Source organism: Ranitomeya imitator, chromosome 2 (genome assembly GCF_032444005.1).
Source record: "Ranitomeya imitator isolate aRanImi1 chromosome 2, aRanImi1.pri, whole genome shotgun sequence".
Lineage (NCBI taxonomy): Eukaryota > Metazoa > Chordata > Amphibia > Anura > Dendrobatidae > Ranitomeya > Ranitomeya imitator.
This window is the reverse complement of record NC_091283.1, coordinates 403,911,042-403,929,684: the sequence shown is the minus strand read 5'-3', so window position 1 is coordinate 403,929,684 and position 18,643 is coordinate 403,911,042. Positions and strand designations below refer to the sequence as shown.

General features: G+C 45.1%; 1 protein-coding gene across 2 annotated transcripts; it reads right to left on the bottom strand.

The window, feature by feature from the left end:
* Positions 1 to 2,542: 2,542 nt before the first annotated feature.
* Positions 2,543 to 18,229, bottom strand: CYBC1 (cytochrome b-245 chaperone 1). Of its 2 annotated transcripts, none has more exons than XM_069750667.1 (7): positions 18,113 to 18,229; positions 17,360 to 17,483; positions 16,246 to 16,287; positions 16,065 to 16,138; positions 7,959 to 8,055; positions 7,745 to 7,889; positions 2,543 to 7,667 (listed from the first exon to the last, which is right to left on the bottom strand). In XM_069750667.1, the coding sequence occupies exons 2-7, from the start codon at positions 17,442 to 17,444 to the stop codon at positions 7,544 to 7,546; spliced, it is 567 nt and encodes a 188-aa protein (XP_069606768.1). In that variant the 5' UTR covers positions 17,445 to 17,483; positions 18,113 to 18,229; the 3' UTR covers positions 2,543 to 7,543. The 2 variants fall into 2 exon arrangements, with proteins under 2 accessions (XP_069606768.1, XP_069606767.1); XM_069750666.1 differs by having other exon boundaries at positions 3,762 to 7,667; positions 17,360 to 17,457; positions 18,113 to 18,217.
* Positions 18,230 to 18,643: the final 414 nt, after the last annotated feature.

The window sequence follows — 18,643 nt, the reverse complement described above, 5'->3', positions numbered from 1 at the left end:
GGACAATGAGGGTTGGTCCTCCAAAATGGCCTTAGGCCTCAGCCGATCCAGGATCTCCGGACGTTTCCGGTAAGTGGACTTCTGATTGTCCAGAATATCCAATAGTCCGTTATATTCTTAAAACACTGAAGCAATGAGCTGCTACTCTATTTAAACACAAGGGACACTATCACTTTAATAGACACCAACCCCCCAGATGACATAATAGGAAGTTCTTTGCTTTACAGCCTGTCATAAAAAAAAGATTCTTCTCTGGCTTTTCAAACTTTTGAGGCAATTGGAAAATTATTTTTCTTCCTATATTTCACTGTTTCTTTACCTGTTGCTCTTCAGCTTCTACAGAACTACAATTCCCAGCATGCTCTGGCAGATGCAGTCTGTCAGGACATGCTGTGACTTGAAGTTATTCAACAGCTAGGGAGCCACAGTTTGGGAACATGTGCCAGAAGATGACCTAAAAGCAGCAATAATCTATTGTACCCTCCATGTTAAAACGTATATTATATTTTACCGCAGTCAAAGTGAGACTGTAAAGACACGATACATAATTATTAATTTCAATTAAGCATCAAAACTGAAGCAAATATTTCATATGGTGTTACTGTCACCTTAACTAGGGGTGTGTCTCAGATGGCCACTCCCCCTACTGCTCCTTAGTTTTCGAGCAGTTCCTTCATAGACACAGCGTTATTTACGGTATAGTGTCATTTATAGACACTAGACCCAGGTTCCAGCCACCAAGACATTATCTAGAGGTCAAGTAGTATCCAATGAAACAGTGCCTAGAGGTCAAGTAGTATCCAATGAAACAGTGCTTGGTCAAAAGTGGACATCCCCTTTAAGTACCTTTATACATTGCTTTTAAGCTTGAACAGAAAATACAGTTAGAATAATATATATTCTACAGCGATACAACAGACCAAATAATTCTATGGGCGAACCTAGTTGAGTGTTCCTCGTCTGGAGAAAGCACCAAGCCACAAAATGGATGTGTGAGCACTACATGGCAGGACAGACGTCTTCTTCTAACTTTAGAGTGGATGTACACACATATATATATATATATATATATATATATATATATATATATATATATATATATATAATTTTTTTATTTTTTTAATCGGGGTGAAAATTTCTAATACAGCTCTCCAAATCACCTGCACAGATAGAATTTTATCTGCCAGCAGCCACCACTAGAGGGAGCTCACTTCACTCTTGTTATTGAGCTCAATGTATGCAGTGAGCTCCCCCTAGTGGTGACTACAGGCAGACAGAATTTTATCACTTTGTTTACGCAGAGGAGGCCGGACGCCTCTTTAAAAAAAATACATTTTGGACCCATTTAAAAAGAGATATTTCTATTAACTCTTTTTACAGAATTCTGTACCCCTAAGAAAAATAACAGATCTATCGTACCAAGTGTAGCAAGTATATGGTCTGTTGTGAATTCTGTGGTCACAAGTGGTATTGCAGTCTCTGGGCGTCCTCCCTCAGGTGTTTTGGTGAGCTCGTTGGCTGCCTTGCTATTTAGCTCCACCTGAGTCTGTCTTCCTTGCTCCTTGTCAATGTTCCAGTGTTGGATCTGAGCTACTGCATCTTTCCTTGGGCCTGCTGCTCTGCTAGATAAGTGCTTCTAGTTTGTTTTCTGTTTTTTCTGTCCAGCTTGTTATTATCTTTTGCTGGAAGCTCTGAGAAGCAAAGGGGTGCACCGCCGTGCTGTTAGTTCGGCACGGTGGGTCTTTTTTGCCCCTTTGCGTGGTTTTCGTTTTAGGGTTTTTTGTAGACTGCATAGTTCTCTTTGCTATCCTCGCTCTGTCTAGAATATCGGGCCTCACTTTGCTGAATCTATTTCATTCCTACGTTTGTCTTTTCATCTTGCTAACAGTCATTATATGTGGGGGCTGCCTATTCCTTTGGGGTATTTCTCTGAGGTAAGTCAGGCTTGTATTTCTATCTTCAGGCTAGTCAGCTCCTCAGGCAGTGCCGAGTTGCATAGGTAGTGATAGGCGCAATCCACTGCTGCTTCCAGTTGTGTGAGGACAGTTCAGGTACTGCAGTCTACAGAGATTCCACGTCTCAGAGCTCGTCCTATTGTTTTGGGGTTTTGCCAGATCTCTGTATGTGCGCTGATTACTGCACGCTGTGTTGCCTGATTGCCAGCCATAACAGTACAAGGAGCCTATTCAATGATTTCCAATAGAGGGAAAAAAGAAATCCTGACATCATTTTTTTTTCTTCTTAGCTCTGTCTTCAGTCTTTTTTTTCCCCTAGACATTAGAGTGCTTCAGGACACAGCTGTGGACATGGATATTCAGGCTCTGTGCTCCTCAATGGATAATCTCGTTGTAAATGTACAAAAGATTCAAGATACTATTGATCAGAAATCGATGCTAGAACCAAGAATTCCGATTCCTGATTTGTTTTTTGGTGACAGAACTAAGTTCCTGAGCTTCAGAAATAATTGTAAGCTATTTTTGGCCTTGAAACCTCATTCTTCTGGTAATCCTATTCAACAGGTTTTGATTATTATTTCTTTTTTGCGCGGCGACCCACAGGACTGGGCGTTTTCTCTTGCACCAGGAGATTCTGCATTGAGTAATATTGATGCATTTTTCCAGGCGCTGGGATTGCTTTACGATGAGCCTAATTCAGTGGATCAAGCTGAGAAAAATCTGCTGGCTTTATGCCAGGGTCAGGATGATGTAGAACTATATTGTCAGAAATTTAGAAAATGGTCAGTACTCACTCTGTGGAATGAATCTGCACTAGCGGCTTTGTTCAGAAAGGGTCTCTCTGAAGCTCTTAAGGATGTAATGGTGGGATTTCCTATGCCTGCTGGTTTGAATGAGTCTATGTCCTTGGCCATTCAGATCGGTCGTCGCTTGCGCGAGCGTAAATCTGTGCACCATCTGGCGGTATTGTCTGAGAGTAAGCCTGAGCCTATGCAGTGCAACAGGACTATGACTAAAGTAGAACGGCAAGAACACAGACGTCTGAACAGACTGTGTTTCTATTGTGGTGATTCTACTCATGCTATTTCTAATTGTCCTAAACGCACTAGGCGGTTCGATAGCTCTGCCGTTATTGGTACTGTACAGTCCAAATTCCTTTTGTCCATTACCTTAATGTGCTCTTTGTCATCATATTCTGTCATGGCGTTTGTGGATTCAGGCGCTGCCCTGAATCTGATGGATTTGGATTATGCTAAACGTTGTGGATTTTTCTTGGAGCCTTTGCGGTGTCCTATTCCGTTGAGAGGAATTGATGCTACACCTCTGGCCAAGAATAAGCCTCAGTACTGGGCCCAGCTGACCATGTGCATGGCTCCTGCACATCAGGAAGTTATTCGCTTTTTGGTACTGCATAATTTGCATGATGTGGTCGTGTTGGGGTTGCCATGGCTACAAACCCATAATCCAGTATTGGATTGGAACTCTATGTCGGTAACCAGCTGGGGTTGTCAGGGAGTACATGGTGATGTTCCATTTTTGTCTATTTCGTCATCCATTCCTTCTGACATCCCAGAGTTCTTGTCGGACTTTCAGGATGTATTTGAAGAGTCCAAGTCTGATGCCCTTCCTCCGCATAGGAATTGTGATTGTGCTATCGATTTGATTCCTGGTAGTAAATTCCCTAAGGGTCGTTTATTTAATTTGTCCGTACCTGAACACACCGCTATGCGCAGTTATGTGAAGGAGTCCCTGGAGAAGGGACATATTCGCCCATCGTCGTCACCATTGGGAGCAGGGTTCTTTTTTGTAGCCAAGAAGGATGGTTCGCTAAGACCGTGTATTGATTACCGCCTTCTTAATAAGATCACTGTTAAGTTTCAGTATCCCTTGCCATTGATTTCTGACTTGTTTGCTCGGATTAAGGGGGCTAGTTGGTTTACTAAGATTGATCTTCGTGGTGCGTATAATCTGGTGAGAATCAGGCAGGGAGATGAATGGAAAACGGCATTTAATACGCCCGAGGGTCATTTTGAGTATCTGGTGATGCCGTTCGGACTTGCCAATGCTCCATCTGTTTTTCAGTCTTTTATGCATGACATTTTTCGTGAGTATCTGGATAAATTCTTGATTGTTTACTTGGATGACATTTTGATCTTCTCAGATGATTGGGAGTCTCATGTAAAGCAAGTCAGAATGGTTTTCCAGGTACTGCGTGCTAATTCCTTGTTTGTGAAGGGATCAAAGTGTCTCTTCGGTGTGCAGAAAGTTTCATTTTTGGGGTTCATCTTTTCCCCTTCTACTATCGAGATGGATCCGGTTAAGGTTCAGGCCATCCAGGATTGGACTCAGCCGACATCTCTAAAAAGTTTGCAGAAATTCCTGGGCTTTGCTAATTTTTATCGTCGCTTCATCTGTAATTTTTCTAGCATTGCCAGACCATTGACCGATTTGACCAAGAAGGGTGCTGATTTGGTTAATTGGTCTTCTGCTGCCGTGGAAGCTTTTCAGGAGTTGAAGCGTCGTTTTTGCTGTGCCCCTGTGTTGTGTCAACCTGATGTTTCTCTTCCGTTCCAGGTCGAGGTTGATGCTTCTGAGATTGGTGCAGGGGCGGTTTTGTCACAGAGAGGTTCTGGTTGCTCAGTGTTCAAACCATGTGCTTTCTTTTCCAGGAAATTTTCTGCTGCTGAGCGTAATTATGATGTGGGCAACCGAGAGTTGCTGGCCATGAAGTGGGCATTCGAGGAGTGGCGTCATTGGCTTGAGGGTGCTAAGCATCGCGTGGTGGTTTTGACTGATCATAAGAACCTTACTTATCTTGAGTCTGCCAAGCGCTTGAATCCTAGACAGGCCCGTTGGTCGTTATTTTTTGCTCGTTTTGATTTTGTGATTTCATACCTTCCGGGCTCTAAAAATGTGAAGGCGGATGCTCTGTCTAGGAGTTTTGTGCCCGACTCTCCGGGGTTATCTGAGCCGGCGAGTATCCTCAAGGAAGGAGTCATTGTGTCTGCCATCTCCCCTGATTTGCGGAGAGTGTTGCAGAAATTTCAGGCTAATAAACCTGATCGTTGTCCGGCCGAGAAACTGTTCGTCCCTGATAGGTGGACTAGTAAAGTTATCTCTGAACTTCATTGTTCGGTGCTGGCCGGTCATCCAGGAATCTTTGGTACCAGGGAGTTGGTTGCTAGATCCTTTTGGTGGCCGTCTCTGTCGCGGGATGTGCGTGCTTTTGTGCAGTCCTGTGGAATTTGTGCTAGGGCTAAGCCCTGCTGTTCACGTGCCAGTGGGTTGCTTTTGCCCTTGCCGGTCCCGAAGAGGCCTTGGACACATATTTCGATGGATTTCATTTCTGACCTTCCCGTTTCTCAAAAGATGTCTGTCATTTGGGTGGTCTGTGATCGCTTTTCTAAAATGGTCCATCTGGTGCCCTTGGTTAAATTGCCTTCCTCCTCTGATTTGGTGCCTTTGTTCTTCCAGCATGTGGTTCGTTTACATGGCATTCCTGAGAATATTGTTTCTGACAGAGGTTCCCAGTTTGTCTCAAGGTTCTGGCGAGCCTTTTGTGGTAGGATGGGCATTGACCTATCTTTTTCCTCGGCCTTCCATCCTCAGACTAATGGCCAGACCGAACGAACCAATCAGACCTTGGAAACATATCTGAGATGTTTTGTTTCCGCTGACCAGGATGATTGGGTGTCATTTTTGCCGTTGGCTGAGTTCGCCCTTAATAATCGGGCCAGCTCGGCTACCTTGGTCTCTCCATTTTTCTGCAATTCTGGGTTCCATCCTCGTTTCTCTTCAGGACAGGTTGAGTCTTCGGACTGTCCTGGTGTGGATTATGTGGTGGACAGGTTGCAGCAGATCTGGACTCAGGTAGTGGACAATTTGACCTTGTCCCAGGAGAAGGCTCAGCTTTTCGCTAATCGCAGACGCCGTGTGGGACCCCGACTTCGTGTTGGGGATCTGGTTTGGTTATCTTCTCGTCATATACCTATGAAGGTTTCCTCTCCTAAAGTTAAACCTCGTTTTATTGGTCCGTATAGGATTTCTGAGATTCTCAATCCGGTGTCTTTTCGTCTGACCCTCCCAGACTCCTTTTCCATACATAATGTATTCCATAGGTCGTTGTTGAGGAGATACGTGGCACCTATGGTTCCATCTGTGGAGCCTCCTGCCCCTGTTTTGGTGGAGGGGGAATTGGAGTATATTGTGGAGAAGATTTTGGATTCTCGTGTCTCTAGACGGAAACTCCAGTATCTGGTCAAATGGAAGGCTTATGCTCAGGAAGATAATTCCTGGGTTTTTGCCTCTGATGTCCATGCCCCAGATCTTGTTCGTGCCTTTCATGTGGCTCATCCTGGTCGGCCTGGGGGTTCTGGTGAGGGTTCGGTGACCCCTCCTCAAGGGGGGGGTACTGTTGTGAATTCTGTGGTCACAAGTGGTATTGCAGTCTCTGGGCGTCCTCCCTCAGGTGTTTTGGTGAGCTCGTTGGCTGCCTTGCTATTTAGCTCCACCTGAGTCTGTCTTCCTTGCTCCTTGTCAATGTTCCAGTGTTGGATCTGAGCTACTGCATCTTTCCTTGGGCCTGCTGCTCTGCTAGATAAGTGCTTCTAGTTTGTTTTCTGTTTTTTCTGTCCAGCTTGTTATTATCTTTTGCTGGAAGCTCTGAGAAGCAAAGGGGTGCACCGCCGTGCTGTTAGTTCGGCACGGTGGGTCTTTTTTGCCCCTTTGCGTGGTTTTCGTTTTAGGGTTTTTTGTAGACTGCATAGTTCTCTTTGCTATCCTCGCTCTGTCTAGAATATCGGGCCTCACTTTGCTGAATCTATTTCATTCCTACGTTTGTCTTTTCATCTTGCTAACAGTCATTATATGTGGGGGCTGCCTATTCCTTTGGGGTATTTCTCTGAGGTAAGTCAGGCTTGTATTTCTATCTTCAGGCTAGTCAGCTCCTCAGGCAGTGCCGAGTTGCATAGGTAGTGATAGGCGCAATCCACTGCTGCTTCCAGTTGTGTGAGGACAGTTCAGGTACTGCAGTCTACAGAGATTCCACGTCTCAGAGCTCGTCCTATTGTTTTGGGGTTTTGCCAGATCTCTGTATGTGCGCTGATTACTGCACGCTGTGTTGCCTGATTGCCAGCCATAACAATGGTCAAAGCTGCAATACCAGACACAACCTGTTGTTAAGAGTGGTGCTGTTTCAGGCAAAAATAAATATATATTTTTTCTAAGACAGGACAGCACAGTGTATGTTCCATTGATCCTTCCTAAATATTCTAAAAAAAAAAAAAAATCTTAAAAAAAAAAAACAATTGGAGGATTATTTTTTTAAGAATATTTGGGATTTTCGCGATGTGTCATAGATCTAGAAAATGAAATACGATGAGCTCCCCCTAGTGGACAATTAACACTGAACTGCATTTGGATTTAATAGAATAAATATTTGGACGCAACTAAGGCACCGATGATGGAGGGTTAGGCATAGTGCAAGATTAAAATGCAATAAAAAAAAAATCTTTAAAAAAAATTCCAACTTTTTGGCTTTGGTCGGCCCAATTGCCTGGATTACGCTGGTGGTCCATATTATGGGCCACTCATTCATCCTCCTTATCTAAAGTCTCTTCGCTGTCACTGCTCTCCTCCTCGATTCGGGAGCGAAATCCTGCTAGGTCGAGATCCAAGAAGGTGGTGAGAAGCTTGGCCACCGCTTCCACATCACTGGCGGAGGAAAAAAAAAATCAGATGAGGAACCTCACTGGTTAAAAGTTCGGTAGAGAAAACCTTGAAGAACTCACCTTCTACCTCCCAAGACGGCACTTTGTGTAAGAGGGTGGGAGATACCCGTCACAAGACGCAGGACTATGAGGTAGCCCTTCCCGAAATATCGTACTTTCTCCTCCTCAACATTGACGTCTCGGATCTCTTTCAGTAGGACCACCACTAGGAGACAGAACATGGTTCAGACCCACAAGTTGTGTGAATTTACACCAAAACCTACTCGTCGCCTACCTTCCTCTTGACCTCCTTTACAAAACGTGAGTATTTTCTTGTACAAGTTGAAGGTCTTCAGGACAACCTTCCCCACCTTTTTATCAAATATGGCCTCCTGGAAGAGAGAAGAACATCAACCTAGAGACTGAATGCGCACAGTCATAAATTTAGAATAAGCCGCCTATAGGTGCCCTTACATGTTAGACCTAAGGTGGCGATACCACTGATGACAGGATTGGACGGGTATTGGAGTGTCACATATTGTGGGAAAGAAGAATTGCACATGCCAAATTGGCAACTTTTTGGAAGTCCCATAAAAATGAATGAAGAGACGCGCATGCACAGCCACCTCTCCACTGGCTGTGTGCAACCGGAACCCATTCTTGAGGTCAATGTGGGTCCCTGTGATGGGCCCATCACCAATAATAAATGTATGGCAGAAATGATGAGATGGATACATCCCTTTAAGATACGTCAATCAGGGCCCAGACAGCCTATCTGGCAAATGCTTGATGAGCTGGCCTGGCAGTTGACCAGGGCACGATCAACTATACTGAAGCACCATTACTATATGGAGGAACAGATGGGGCACCATTACTATATGGAGGCACAGATGGGGCACCATTACTATATGGAGGCACAGATGGGGCACCATTACTATATGAAAGGAACAGATGGGGCACCATTACTATATGGAGGCACAGATGGGGCACCATTACTATATGGAGGAACAGATGGGGCACCATTACTATATGGAGGCACCATTACTATATGGAGGAACAGATGGGGCACCATTACTATATGGAGGAAAAGATGGGGTACCATTACTATATGGAGGAAAAGATGGGGTACCATTACTATATGGAGGAAAAGATGGGGTACCATTACTATATGGAGGAAAAGATGGGGTACCATTACTATATGGAGGAACAGATGGGGCACCATGACTATATGGAAGAAAAGATGGGGCACCATGACTATATGGAGGCACAGATGGGGCACTATTACTATATATATATATATATATATATATATATATATATACAGTACAGACCAAGAGTTTGGACACACCTCATTTAAAGATTTTTCTGCATTTTCATGACTATGAAAATTGTAAATTCACACTGAAGGCATCAAAGCTATGAATTAACACGTGGAATTATATACTTAAAAAAAGTGTGAAACAACTGAAATTATGTCTTATACTCTAGGTTCTTCAAAGTAGCCACCTTTTGCTTTGATGACTGCTTTGCACACTCTTGGCATTCTCTTGATGAGCTTCAAGAAGTAGTCACCGGAAATGGTTTTCACTTCACAGGTGTGCCCTGTCAGGTTTAATAAGTGGGATTTCTTGCCTTATCAATGGGGTTGGGACCATCAGTTGTGTTGAGCAGAAGTCTGGTGGATACACAGCTGATAGTCCTAATGAATAGACTGTTAGTATTTGTATTATGGCAAGAAAAAAGCAGCTAAATAAAGAAAAATGAGTGGCCATCATTACTTTAACCCCTTCGTGACCTTGGGATTTTCCGTTTTTCCGTGTTCGTTTTTTGCTCCCCTTCTTCCCAGAGCCATAACATTTTTATTTTTCCGTCAATATGGCCATGTGAGGGCTTATTTTTTGCGAAATAAGTTGTACTTTTGAGCGACATCATTGGTTTTAGCACGTTGTGTACTAGAAACCAGGAAACAAATTCCAAGTGCGGTGAAATTGCAAAAAAAGTGCAATCCCACACTTGTTTTTTGTTAGGCTTTTTTGCTAGGTTCAATAAATGCTAAAACTGACCTGCCACTATGATTTTCCAGGTCATTACGAGTTCATAGACACCAAACATGTCTAGGTTACATTTTATCTAAGTGGTGAAAAAAAATTCCAAACTTTGCTAAAAAAAAAAAAATTGTGCCATTTTCCGATACCCGTAGCGTCTCCATTTTTCATGATCTGGGGTCGGTTGAGGGCTTATTTTTTGCGTGCCGACCTGGCGTCTTTAATGATAATATTTCGGTGCAGATACGTTCTTTTGATCGCCCGTTATTGCATTTTAATGCAATGTTGCGGCGACCAAAAAAACGTAATTCTGGCGTTTCAATTTTTTTTTCCTCGCTACGCTGTTTAGCGATCAGGTTAATGCTTTTTTTTTTATTGATAGACCAGGTGATTCTGAACGCGGTGATACCAAATCTGTAGGTTTGATTTTTTTTTTTATTGATTTATTTTGAATGGGGCGAAAGGGGGGGTGATTTAAAACATTTTTTTTTTATTTTTTTTCACTTTTTTTTTTTTTTTAACTTTTGCCATGCTTCAATAGCCTCCATAGGACGCTAGAAGCTGGCACAACTCGGATCGCCTCTGCTACATAGCAGCGATCATTAGATCGCTGCTATGCAGCAGAAATGCAGGTGTGTTATGAGCGCCGACCACAGGGTGGCGCTCACAGCTAGCCGGGATCAGTAACCATAGAGGTCTCAAGGACCTCTATGGTTACTATACAGAAGCATCGCTGACCCCCGTGACGGGGTCAACGATGCGCTTATTTCCGGCCGCCCGGAAGCGCCGGTTAAATGCCGCTGTCAGCGTTTGACAGCGGCATTTAGCTAGTTAATAGCGGCGGGTGAATCGCGATTTCAGCCGCCGCTATTGCGGGCACATGTCAACTGTTCAAAACAGCTGACATGTCCCAGCTTTGATGCGGGCTCACCGCCGGAGCCCTGCATCAAAGAGGGGGATCTGACCTCGGACGTACTATCCCGTCCGAGGTCAGAAAAGGGTTAAGAAATGAAGGTCAGTCAGTCAGAAAAATTGGGAAATTTTGAAAGTGTCCCCAAGTGCAATTGCAAAAACCATCAAGCGCTACATGGAAACTGGCTCACATGAGGACCGCCCCAGGAAAGGAAACCAAGAGTCACCTCTGCTTCTGAGGATACGTTATCCGAGTCACCAGCCTCAGAAATCGCAGGTTAACAGCAGCTCAGATTAGAGACCAGGTCAATGCCACACAGAGTTCTAGCAGCAGACACATCTCAACAACAACTGTTAAGAGGAGACTTTGTGCAGCAGGCCTTCATGGTAAAATAGCTGCTAGGAAACCACTGCTAAGGACAGGCAACACGTAAAAGAGACTTGTTTGGGCTAAAGAACACAAGGAATGGACATTAGACCAGTGGAAATCTGTGCTTTGGTCTGATGAGATCTTTGGTTCCAACCAACGTGTCTTTGTGCGACGCAGAAAAGGTGAACGGATGGACTCTACATGCCAGGTTCCCACTGTGAAGCATGGAGGAGGAGGTGTGATGGTGTGGGGGTGCTTTGCTGGTGACTCTGTTGGGGATTTATTCAAAATTGAAGGTATACTGAACCAGCATGGCTACCACAGCATCTTGCAGCGGCATTCTATTCCATCCGGTTTGCGTTTTGTTGGACCATCATTTATTTTTCAACAGGACGATGACGCCAAACATACCTCCAGGCTGTGTAAGGGCTATTTGACCAAGAAGGAGAGTAATGGGGTGCTACGCCAGATGACCTGGCCTCCACAGTCACCAGACCTGAACCCAATCGAGATGGTTTGGGGTGAGCTGGACCGCAGAGTGAAGGCAAAAGGGCCAACAAGTGCTAAGCATCTCTGGGAACTCCTTCAAGATTGTTGGAAGATCATTTCCGGTGACTACCTCTTGAAGCTCATCAAGAGAATGCCAAGACTGTGCAAAGCAGTCATCAAAGCAAAAGGTGGCTACTTTGAAGAACCTAAAATATAAGACATATTTTCAGTTGTCTCACAATTTTTTGTTAAGTATATAATTCCGCATGTGTTAATTCATAGTTTTGATGCCTTCAGTGTGAATTTACAATTTTCATAGTCCTGAAAATAAAGAAAAATCTTTAAATGAGAAGGTGTGTCCAAACTTTTGGTGTGTACTGTATATATAGAGGAACAGATGGGGCACTATTACTATATGGGGGCACTATTACCCCCCCCTGACCCCCTCAACACATCCCCACACTCATTTCTAACCCCCCGCCACGATCCCCTCCACCTTTTCCCAACCGTTACAACCTCATACCCATTCATCCAGCCCCCACTCCCCCGGTTCCCCTACCGGGAGCACTATGTAACGCAAGCTCAATCTGCAACAAACTGCCATTTATCCATGACCTCTTCATCACCAACAAACTCTCCTTCCTCGGCATCACCGAAACCTGGCTCACCCCCTCTGACTCAGCCTCTCCAGCTGCACTTTCCTATGGCGGATTCCACCTCTCTCACACCCCTCGCCCCAGCAACAAACGTGGTGGAGGGGTTGGTTTGCTCCTGTCCGACACCTGCTCCTTTACTCCAATCCCGCCACCACCCTTCGCTACTCTTCTCTCATTCAAGGTGCATTCCGTCCGCATCTATTCCCCCTCCAACCTCCAGCTGGCTGTCATCTACCGCCCCCCAGAACTAGCCATCCCCACCTTTCTAGACCACTTCACCACCTGGCTACTTCATTTCCTCTCCGCTGACACCCCCACTATCATCATGGGTGACTTCAATATCCCCATTGACACTTCCACCTCAGCTTCCTCTAAACTTTTATCACTGACTGCCTCCTTTGGCCTCACTCAATGGTCCTTTGAGGCCACTCACAAAGGTGGCCACACACTGGACCTCATCTTCACCCGCCTCTGCTCCCTTACTAATCTCACTAACTCACCCCTCCCCGTGTCTGACCATAACCTACTGACATTCTCTTCCCTCTCCTCTCCTTGTGTGCAATCTCCACTCCACAAACTCACTCACCCTTGCAGAAATCTCAAACATCTCAACTTACAATCACTCTCTGAGTCCCTTCTCCCTCTTACAGACATAGCCCCCCTTCATGACACAGATGATGCTGCCACTTTTTATTACACCGCAATAATGGCAACACTCGATTTGGCCGCCCCATTCATGCACAGCAAAACTCGTACACTCAGACAGCCCTGGCTGACCAGCCTCACCAAAGAATGGAGACGGGATTCCAGGATCGCTGAGCGGAGATGGAAGCAATCCCGCTCTGCCGACCACTTCACTGCATACAAGCAGTCCCTCGCCAGCTTCAAGACCACACTCACTGCCACAAAACAAACCTACTTCTTATCTCTCATATCCTCCGTCTCACAACCCTAAACAGCTTTTCAACACTTTCAATACTCTACTCCTTCCTCTCTCATTTCTGCTGAAGACTTTGCCTCTTTCTTTAAACAGAAGATCGATACAATCAGAGAAAGCCTTGGCCCACAGCGCCCTATGACCCTCTTGGCTGCTCAGCCCTGTTCCTCCAAAACCAGCTTCTCCACCATGGCAGAAGACCAGCTCTCCACCCTCCTGTCAAGATCACACCTCACCACCTGCACGCTCGACCCGCTCCTGTCCCACCTCATCCCTAATCTTTCCACGGTCTTCATCCCAACCCTAACACACCTCTTTAACCTCTCACTCACAACAGGTGTCTTCCCCTCATCCTTCAAGCATGCCAAGATCACACCCATTCTCAAAAAGCCCTACCTCGACCGATCCTCTGTGTCTAGCTATCGCCCGATATCTCTTCTCCCTAACGCCTCCAAATTACTGGAACAACACGTCCATCTTGAACTGTCCTCCCACCTCTCCTCCTGCTCCCTCTTTGACCGGTTACAATCTGGCTTCTGACCCCATCACTCAACCGAAACTGCCCTTACTAAAGTCACCAATGACCTACTAACTGCCAAGAGCAAACGACACTACTCTGTCCTCCTTCTCCCGAACCTGTCTTCTACCTTTGACACTGTGGACAACTCCCTTCTGCTTCAGATCCTCTCATCTCTTGGCATCACAGACTTGGCCCTATCCTGGATCTCGTCATATCTGACAGACTGAACATTCAGTGTCTCCCTTCCCCACGCCACCTCCTCACTTCGCCCCTTGTCTGTCGGTGTTCCTCAAGGCTCTGTTCTAGGACCCCTACTCTTCAATTACACCTTCGGTCTGGGACAACTCATAGAATCCCACGGTATGCAGTACCATCTCTACGCCGATGACACGCAGATCTACCTATCCGGACCTGACCTCACCTGCTTACCAAAATACCACACTGTATGTCTGCTATTTCAGCCTTCTCCGCTCGCTTTCTAAAACTGAACATGGACAAAACAGAATTCATCATCTTTCCCCCATCTCACTCTACCCCTCCACTAGACCTATCCATCAATGTCAATGGCTGCTCACTTTCCCTAGTCCCACACGCCCGGTGCCTCGGAGAGATCCTAGACTCTGCCCTCTCTTTCAAGCCACATATCCAAGCCCTTGCCTCCTCCTGCCGTCTCAAACTCAAAAATATTTCCCGGATCCGCACATTCCTTGACCACGACACCGCAAAAACACTAGTGCATGCCCTTATCTCCCGCCTTGACTACTGCAACCTCCTACTCTCTGGCCTCCCCTCTAGCACTCTGGCACCACTACAATCCATCCTACACTCTGCTGCCCGACTAATCTACCTGTTTCCCCGCTATGCCCCAGCCTCTCCCCTATGCCAAGCCCTTTACTGGTTTCCTATCGCCCAGAGACTCCAGTTCAAAACCCTTACAATAACATATAAAGCCATCCACAAAGCCATCCACAACCTATCTCCTCTATACATCTGTGACATGGTCTCTCGGTACCTACCTACACGCAACCTCCGATCCTCTCAAGAACTCCTTCTCTACTCCCCTCTCATCTCTTCTTCCCACAACCGCAGCCAAGACTTCTTGCTTTGTGCTTCCCCCACACTCTGGAACTCTCTACCCCAACACATCATACTCTCACCTACCATAGAAACCTTCAAAAAGAGCCTGAAGACTCACCTCTTCCAACAAGCCTACAGCCTGCAATGATCCTCAACCTACTGAACCGCCTCACAACCAGCTCTACCCTCTCCTAGTGTATCCTCACCCATCCCCTGCAGACTGTGAGCCCTCGCGGGCAGGGTCCTCCCTCCTTATGTACCTGTGTGCCGTGTGTTTTTTTTTTTTTCTCATGTTTAATGTTGTCTATATTTTCTATATTCACGTGTAAAGCGCCATGGAATAAATGGCGCTATATAAATGTATAATAATAATATATTGAGGCACAGATGGGGCACTACTACTATATGGAGGAACCGGGGGACACTATTACTATATGGAGGAACAGAGGGGACACTTACTAAATGGAGGCACAGTTGGGAAACTTACTATGTGAGGCAAAGAGGGCATCATTACTGTGTGGTGAAACATAGGCGCAATATAACAAGGTGATGGCACAATGAGGGCACATACTATAAGGGAGGCTCAGAGTGAACATTGTTACTGTATGATGACACGGGGGGGGGGGGGGGCACAGAGCAGATACTACTAATATATGGAGGCACAATATGGGCATTATTACCATATAGAGGCACAAAAGTTCTCTATTTACTGTGTTAGAAGGCAGGAGAGGTATTACTACTGCTTGCGACACCTTGGATAGTTAGAAATGTGAAGTGAGGAGGCAGCTGGAAAGCAATGAGTCTAATACGTCTGTGTGCTAAATTCTGCAGAGACGTGCTCTGGAAAGAGAAATCGGTCAAGACGGTCTGGGCCGAACGGAGAAGAATATGCAAAATGAACGACCATTCACAGAGACCCTAAGCGATGTGTCCCTGGATTTATCTGTTCAGTATACACCTATATAGTCTACAGAGCACTGGTGTATAATTGGTATCTACCAATATACAGACATTTATAGCGGTAATATCCATACTATGCTAGTATTATATGGTTATGGTCTGGCGGTATTAGTAGTCTCTTATATTTAGGGTGTTAGTCTTTGTACAGTAGCTTTTGTTTATTGATGGTCAGTGATCACTTCGGTGGTATGTGGTCACGGTGTGGCGGTACTTTTGGTCTTGATATTCTGGACTGGTTAAATACCAATATGGCAATTAGAAGAGCAGATGAGCCGATGACAAGTATAATTCTTGTCGGCTGATCGTTGCCTTGTTTGCACGGGTCGATAATCAGGAACAAGTGTCCTAACATGAAAAGGGCCCTCAGTTCTTCAGGCTTTGCTCAACCCCCAAAAAGTCACGAGTCTGACAACCCACAGATCGTCGTGCGCTCACCTCCCAATCTTCCAGATTCTGAAGGGCTACAAAAAGGCATCCGGCCACGTAAAACAACTTCCACGCCCAGGAATCTAGTATGGAAAGGAAATACTCCGGATTTAGGATTATAGGACTTGGTGAAAGACCCATAAACGTGCACCAGGGCCCAAGATGGGATGTCCTTCTCCTCGGTACCTACCTGCACTGTAATAGGCTGCGGCCAGGCCGACCGAGGAGATTCCTACAGGAAACAGGACAGGTAGGTGTAACACCACACAATGCATTTACACTAAATGCTGTATCCAAAATGAGAAGAGGAAACCATCAGCAAGTTGCCGTTTACAGATCCTTTATTCACATACAGTTAAGTCCATATATATTTGGACAGAGACAACATTTTTCTAATTTTGGTTATAGACATTACCACAATGAATTTTAAACAAAACAATCCAGATGCAGTTGAAGTTCAGACTTTCAGCTTTCATTTGAGGGTATCCACATTAAAATTGGATGAAGGGCTTAGGAGTTTCAGCTCCTTAACATGTGCCACCCTGTTTTTAATGGGACCAAAAGTAATTGGACAATTGACTCCAAGGCTATTTCATGGACATGTGTGGGCAATCCCTTCGTTATGTAATTCTCAATTAAGCAGATAAATCAAGTACTAGAAATTAACATTTTATTTAAAATTATTGAATCTGTCCAATTACTTTTGGTCCCAAATTAGAAAAATGTTGTCTGTCCAAATATATATGGACCTAACCGAATATTTAGCATGTCGCATCCACTGGGATGTCGTACCCTGGATCGGCTTTCTTGTCGGGTGCGGTTCACTCACTTTGCTTATACTGTAAAACACTGGGGGAATTTTCACAGCAAAAACGTATTAAAGAAATTTTTAATTACAAAAAAATATTAAAAAAATTAATAATATTAGTTTGGCATCGCCATAATCGACCTGACCTGGAGAATCTCGTTACCAAGTCATTTCTACCGCACAATATGTGCCATTAAAAAAAGAAACCGCAATGCTGGACTTGTGGGGGGTTCATCACTTTTTTACCGCTTGAAATTCTTTTTCCCCATTTTGACGTACATTATGGGGTCAATCAATACTACAACTCGTCCTGTAAAAAACAGGCCCTCATACAACTACGTTAATGATAAAAAAGGTTATGGCGCAGAGGAAAAGAGAGAGAGAAAAAAAGCGCACACGTGGAAAAATCTCCTGATCAAGCAACTAACCTGCTTGTTGGTTTTCAGAAAAAAAAAAAAGATAGATTTTGTAATTTAGCAGTTAAACTGCAACTCACCGACCAATAGCGACCATGAGCGGATGCTGGGATTCCTTTTCAGATGAAGAAAGGTCCCCGTGCGGTTTTCTACCTGCATATACATGGCGGGGCGAGTCCTAGAAGAGGTAAGTGAGATCAGAACCTGGAGAGGAAGAGGATGGGATTATGGACAGGTCACATCAGACTGGTCCTTCCTTGGAGGATAAACCTCAAGAGCAGGAGTATAGGAATGGAAACAGTCATCATGGAGGCTTCTTCGTGGTAAACAATGGGGGAAGGGATGATGACAACTCTGGTCTTACTGAAAACCGGTCTTACAGTTTGGAGAATAGGGAAGAAGAAATAAGGGAAGTGTCAGGGTAGCGACTCCTCACAGCGGAGTGGGGGGCAACGTCACGTGATCGTCTCCGCCATGGCGCTGGTGGGCAAAGCGTGACGTGCAATAATAATGGCGCCCCCACAGATTCACTAAAGTCTGACTGTCCATCCAAGAACAATAAACCTGACCTGTAAAGGAGACTGCCAAGAAGAGACAAAAACAACAGGGATAAGCGGTGACAAGACCCCAAAATGGAAGTGCTGGGAGTTGTAGTGCTACAATCTAGACAAGCTATATAGCAGATATGACATACATAGCAGCAATAATGTCACCAGGGCAAAACAAAAAGCGCAACAGGACAAGGCTGCCCCCTCCCTGCCTTTGTAACTGCATAGGACAGAGGGGTTTCCTCCATAGTAACACATATCAGCGACACAGAACTGCACACATACCGTCCTGTCTGCACCTGGACCTCTCCTCCCTGCAGATCTGCACTTCCCCAATCCCCAGTACACGCTACACCCCAGGGCATGCTGGGATACGGGATGACCCACCCAGGCTTCACATTCATAAACTTATACCAGCATTGACCACTAGATGGCTCTACATCAGTTCATTTCATAGTGTTATAACAGCAATGACCACTAGATGGCTCTGCAATAGTACATTTCATAGTGTTATTCCAGCAATGAACACTAGATGGCTCAGCATAGACTTACATCAGGGCTATGTGGCACACGTTGCAGATTCTGATGTGTTTACACTGCGTTTTTGGACGCACGGAATTGCATTAAATCCGCAGTGTAGTGCACAAGCAATGTTAGTCAATGGGAAATTGACATTAGTTGTGCACATGCTGCGGATTCGCAGCGTTTTATTTTCAGCAGCATATCAATTCTTTTTGGGGATCTCCAGTGTTTCTGCACCCATTGACTTCCATTTATAGATCTATAGATAGATAGATAGATAGATCGATCTATCTA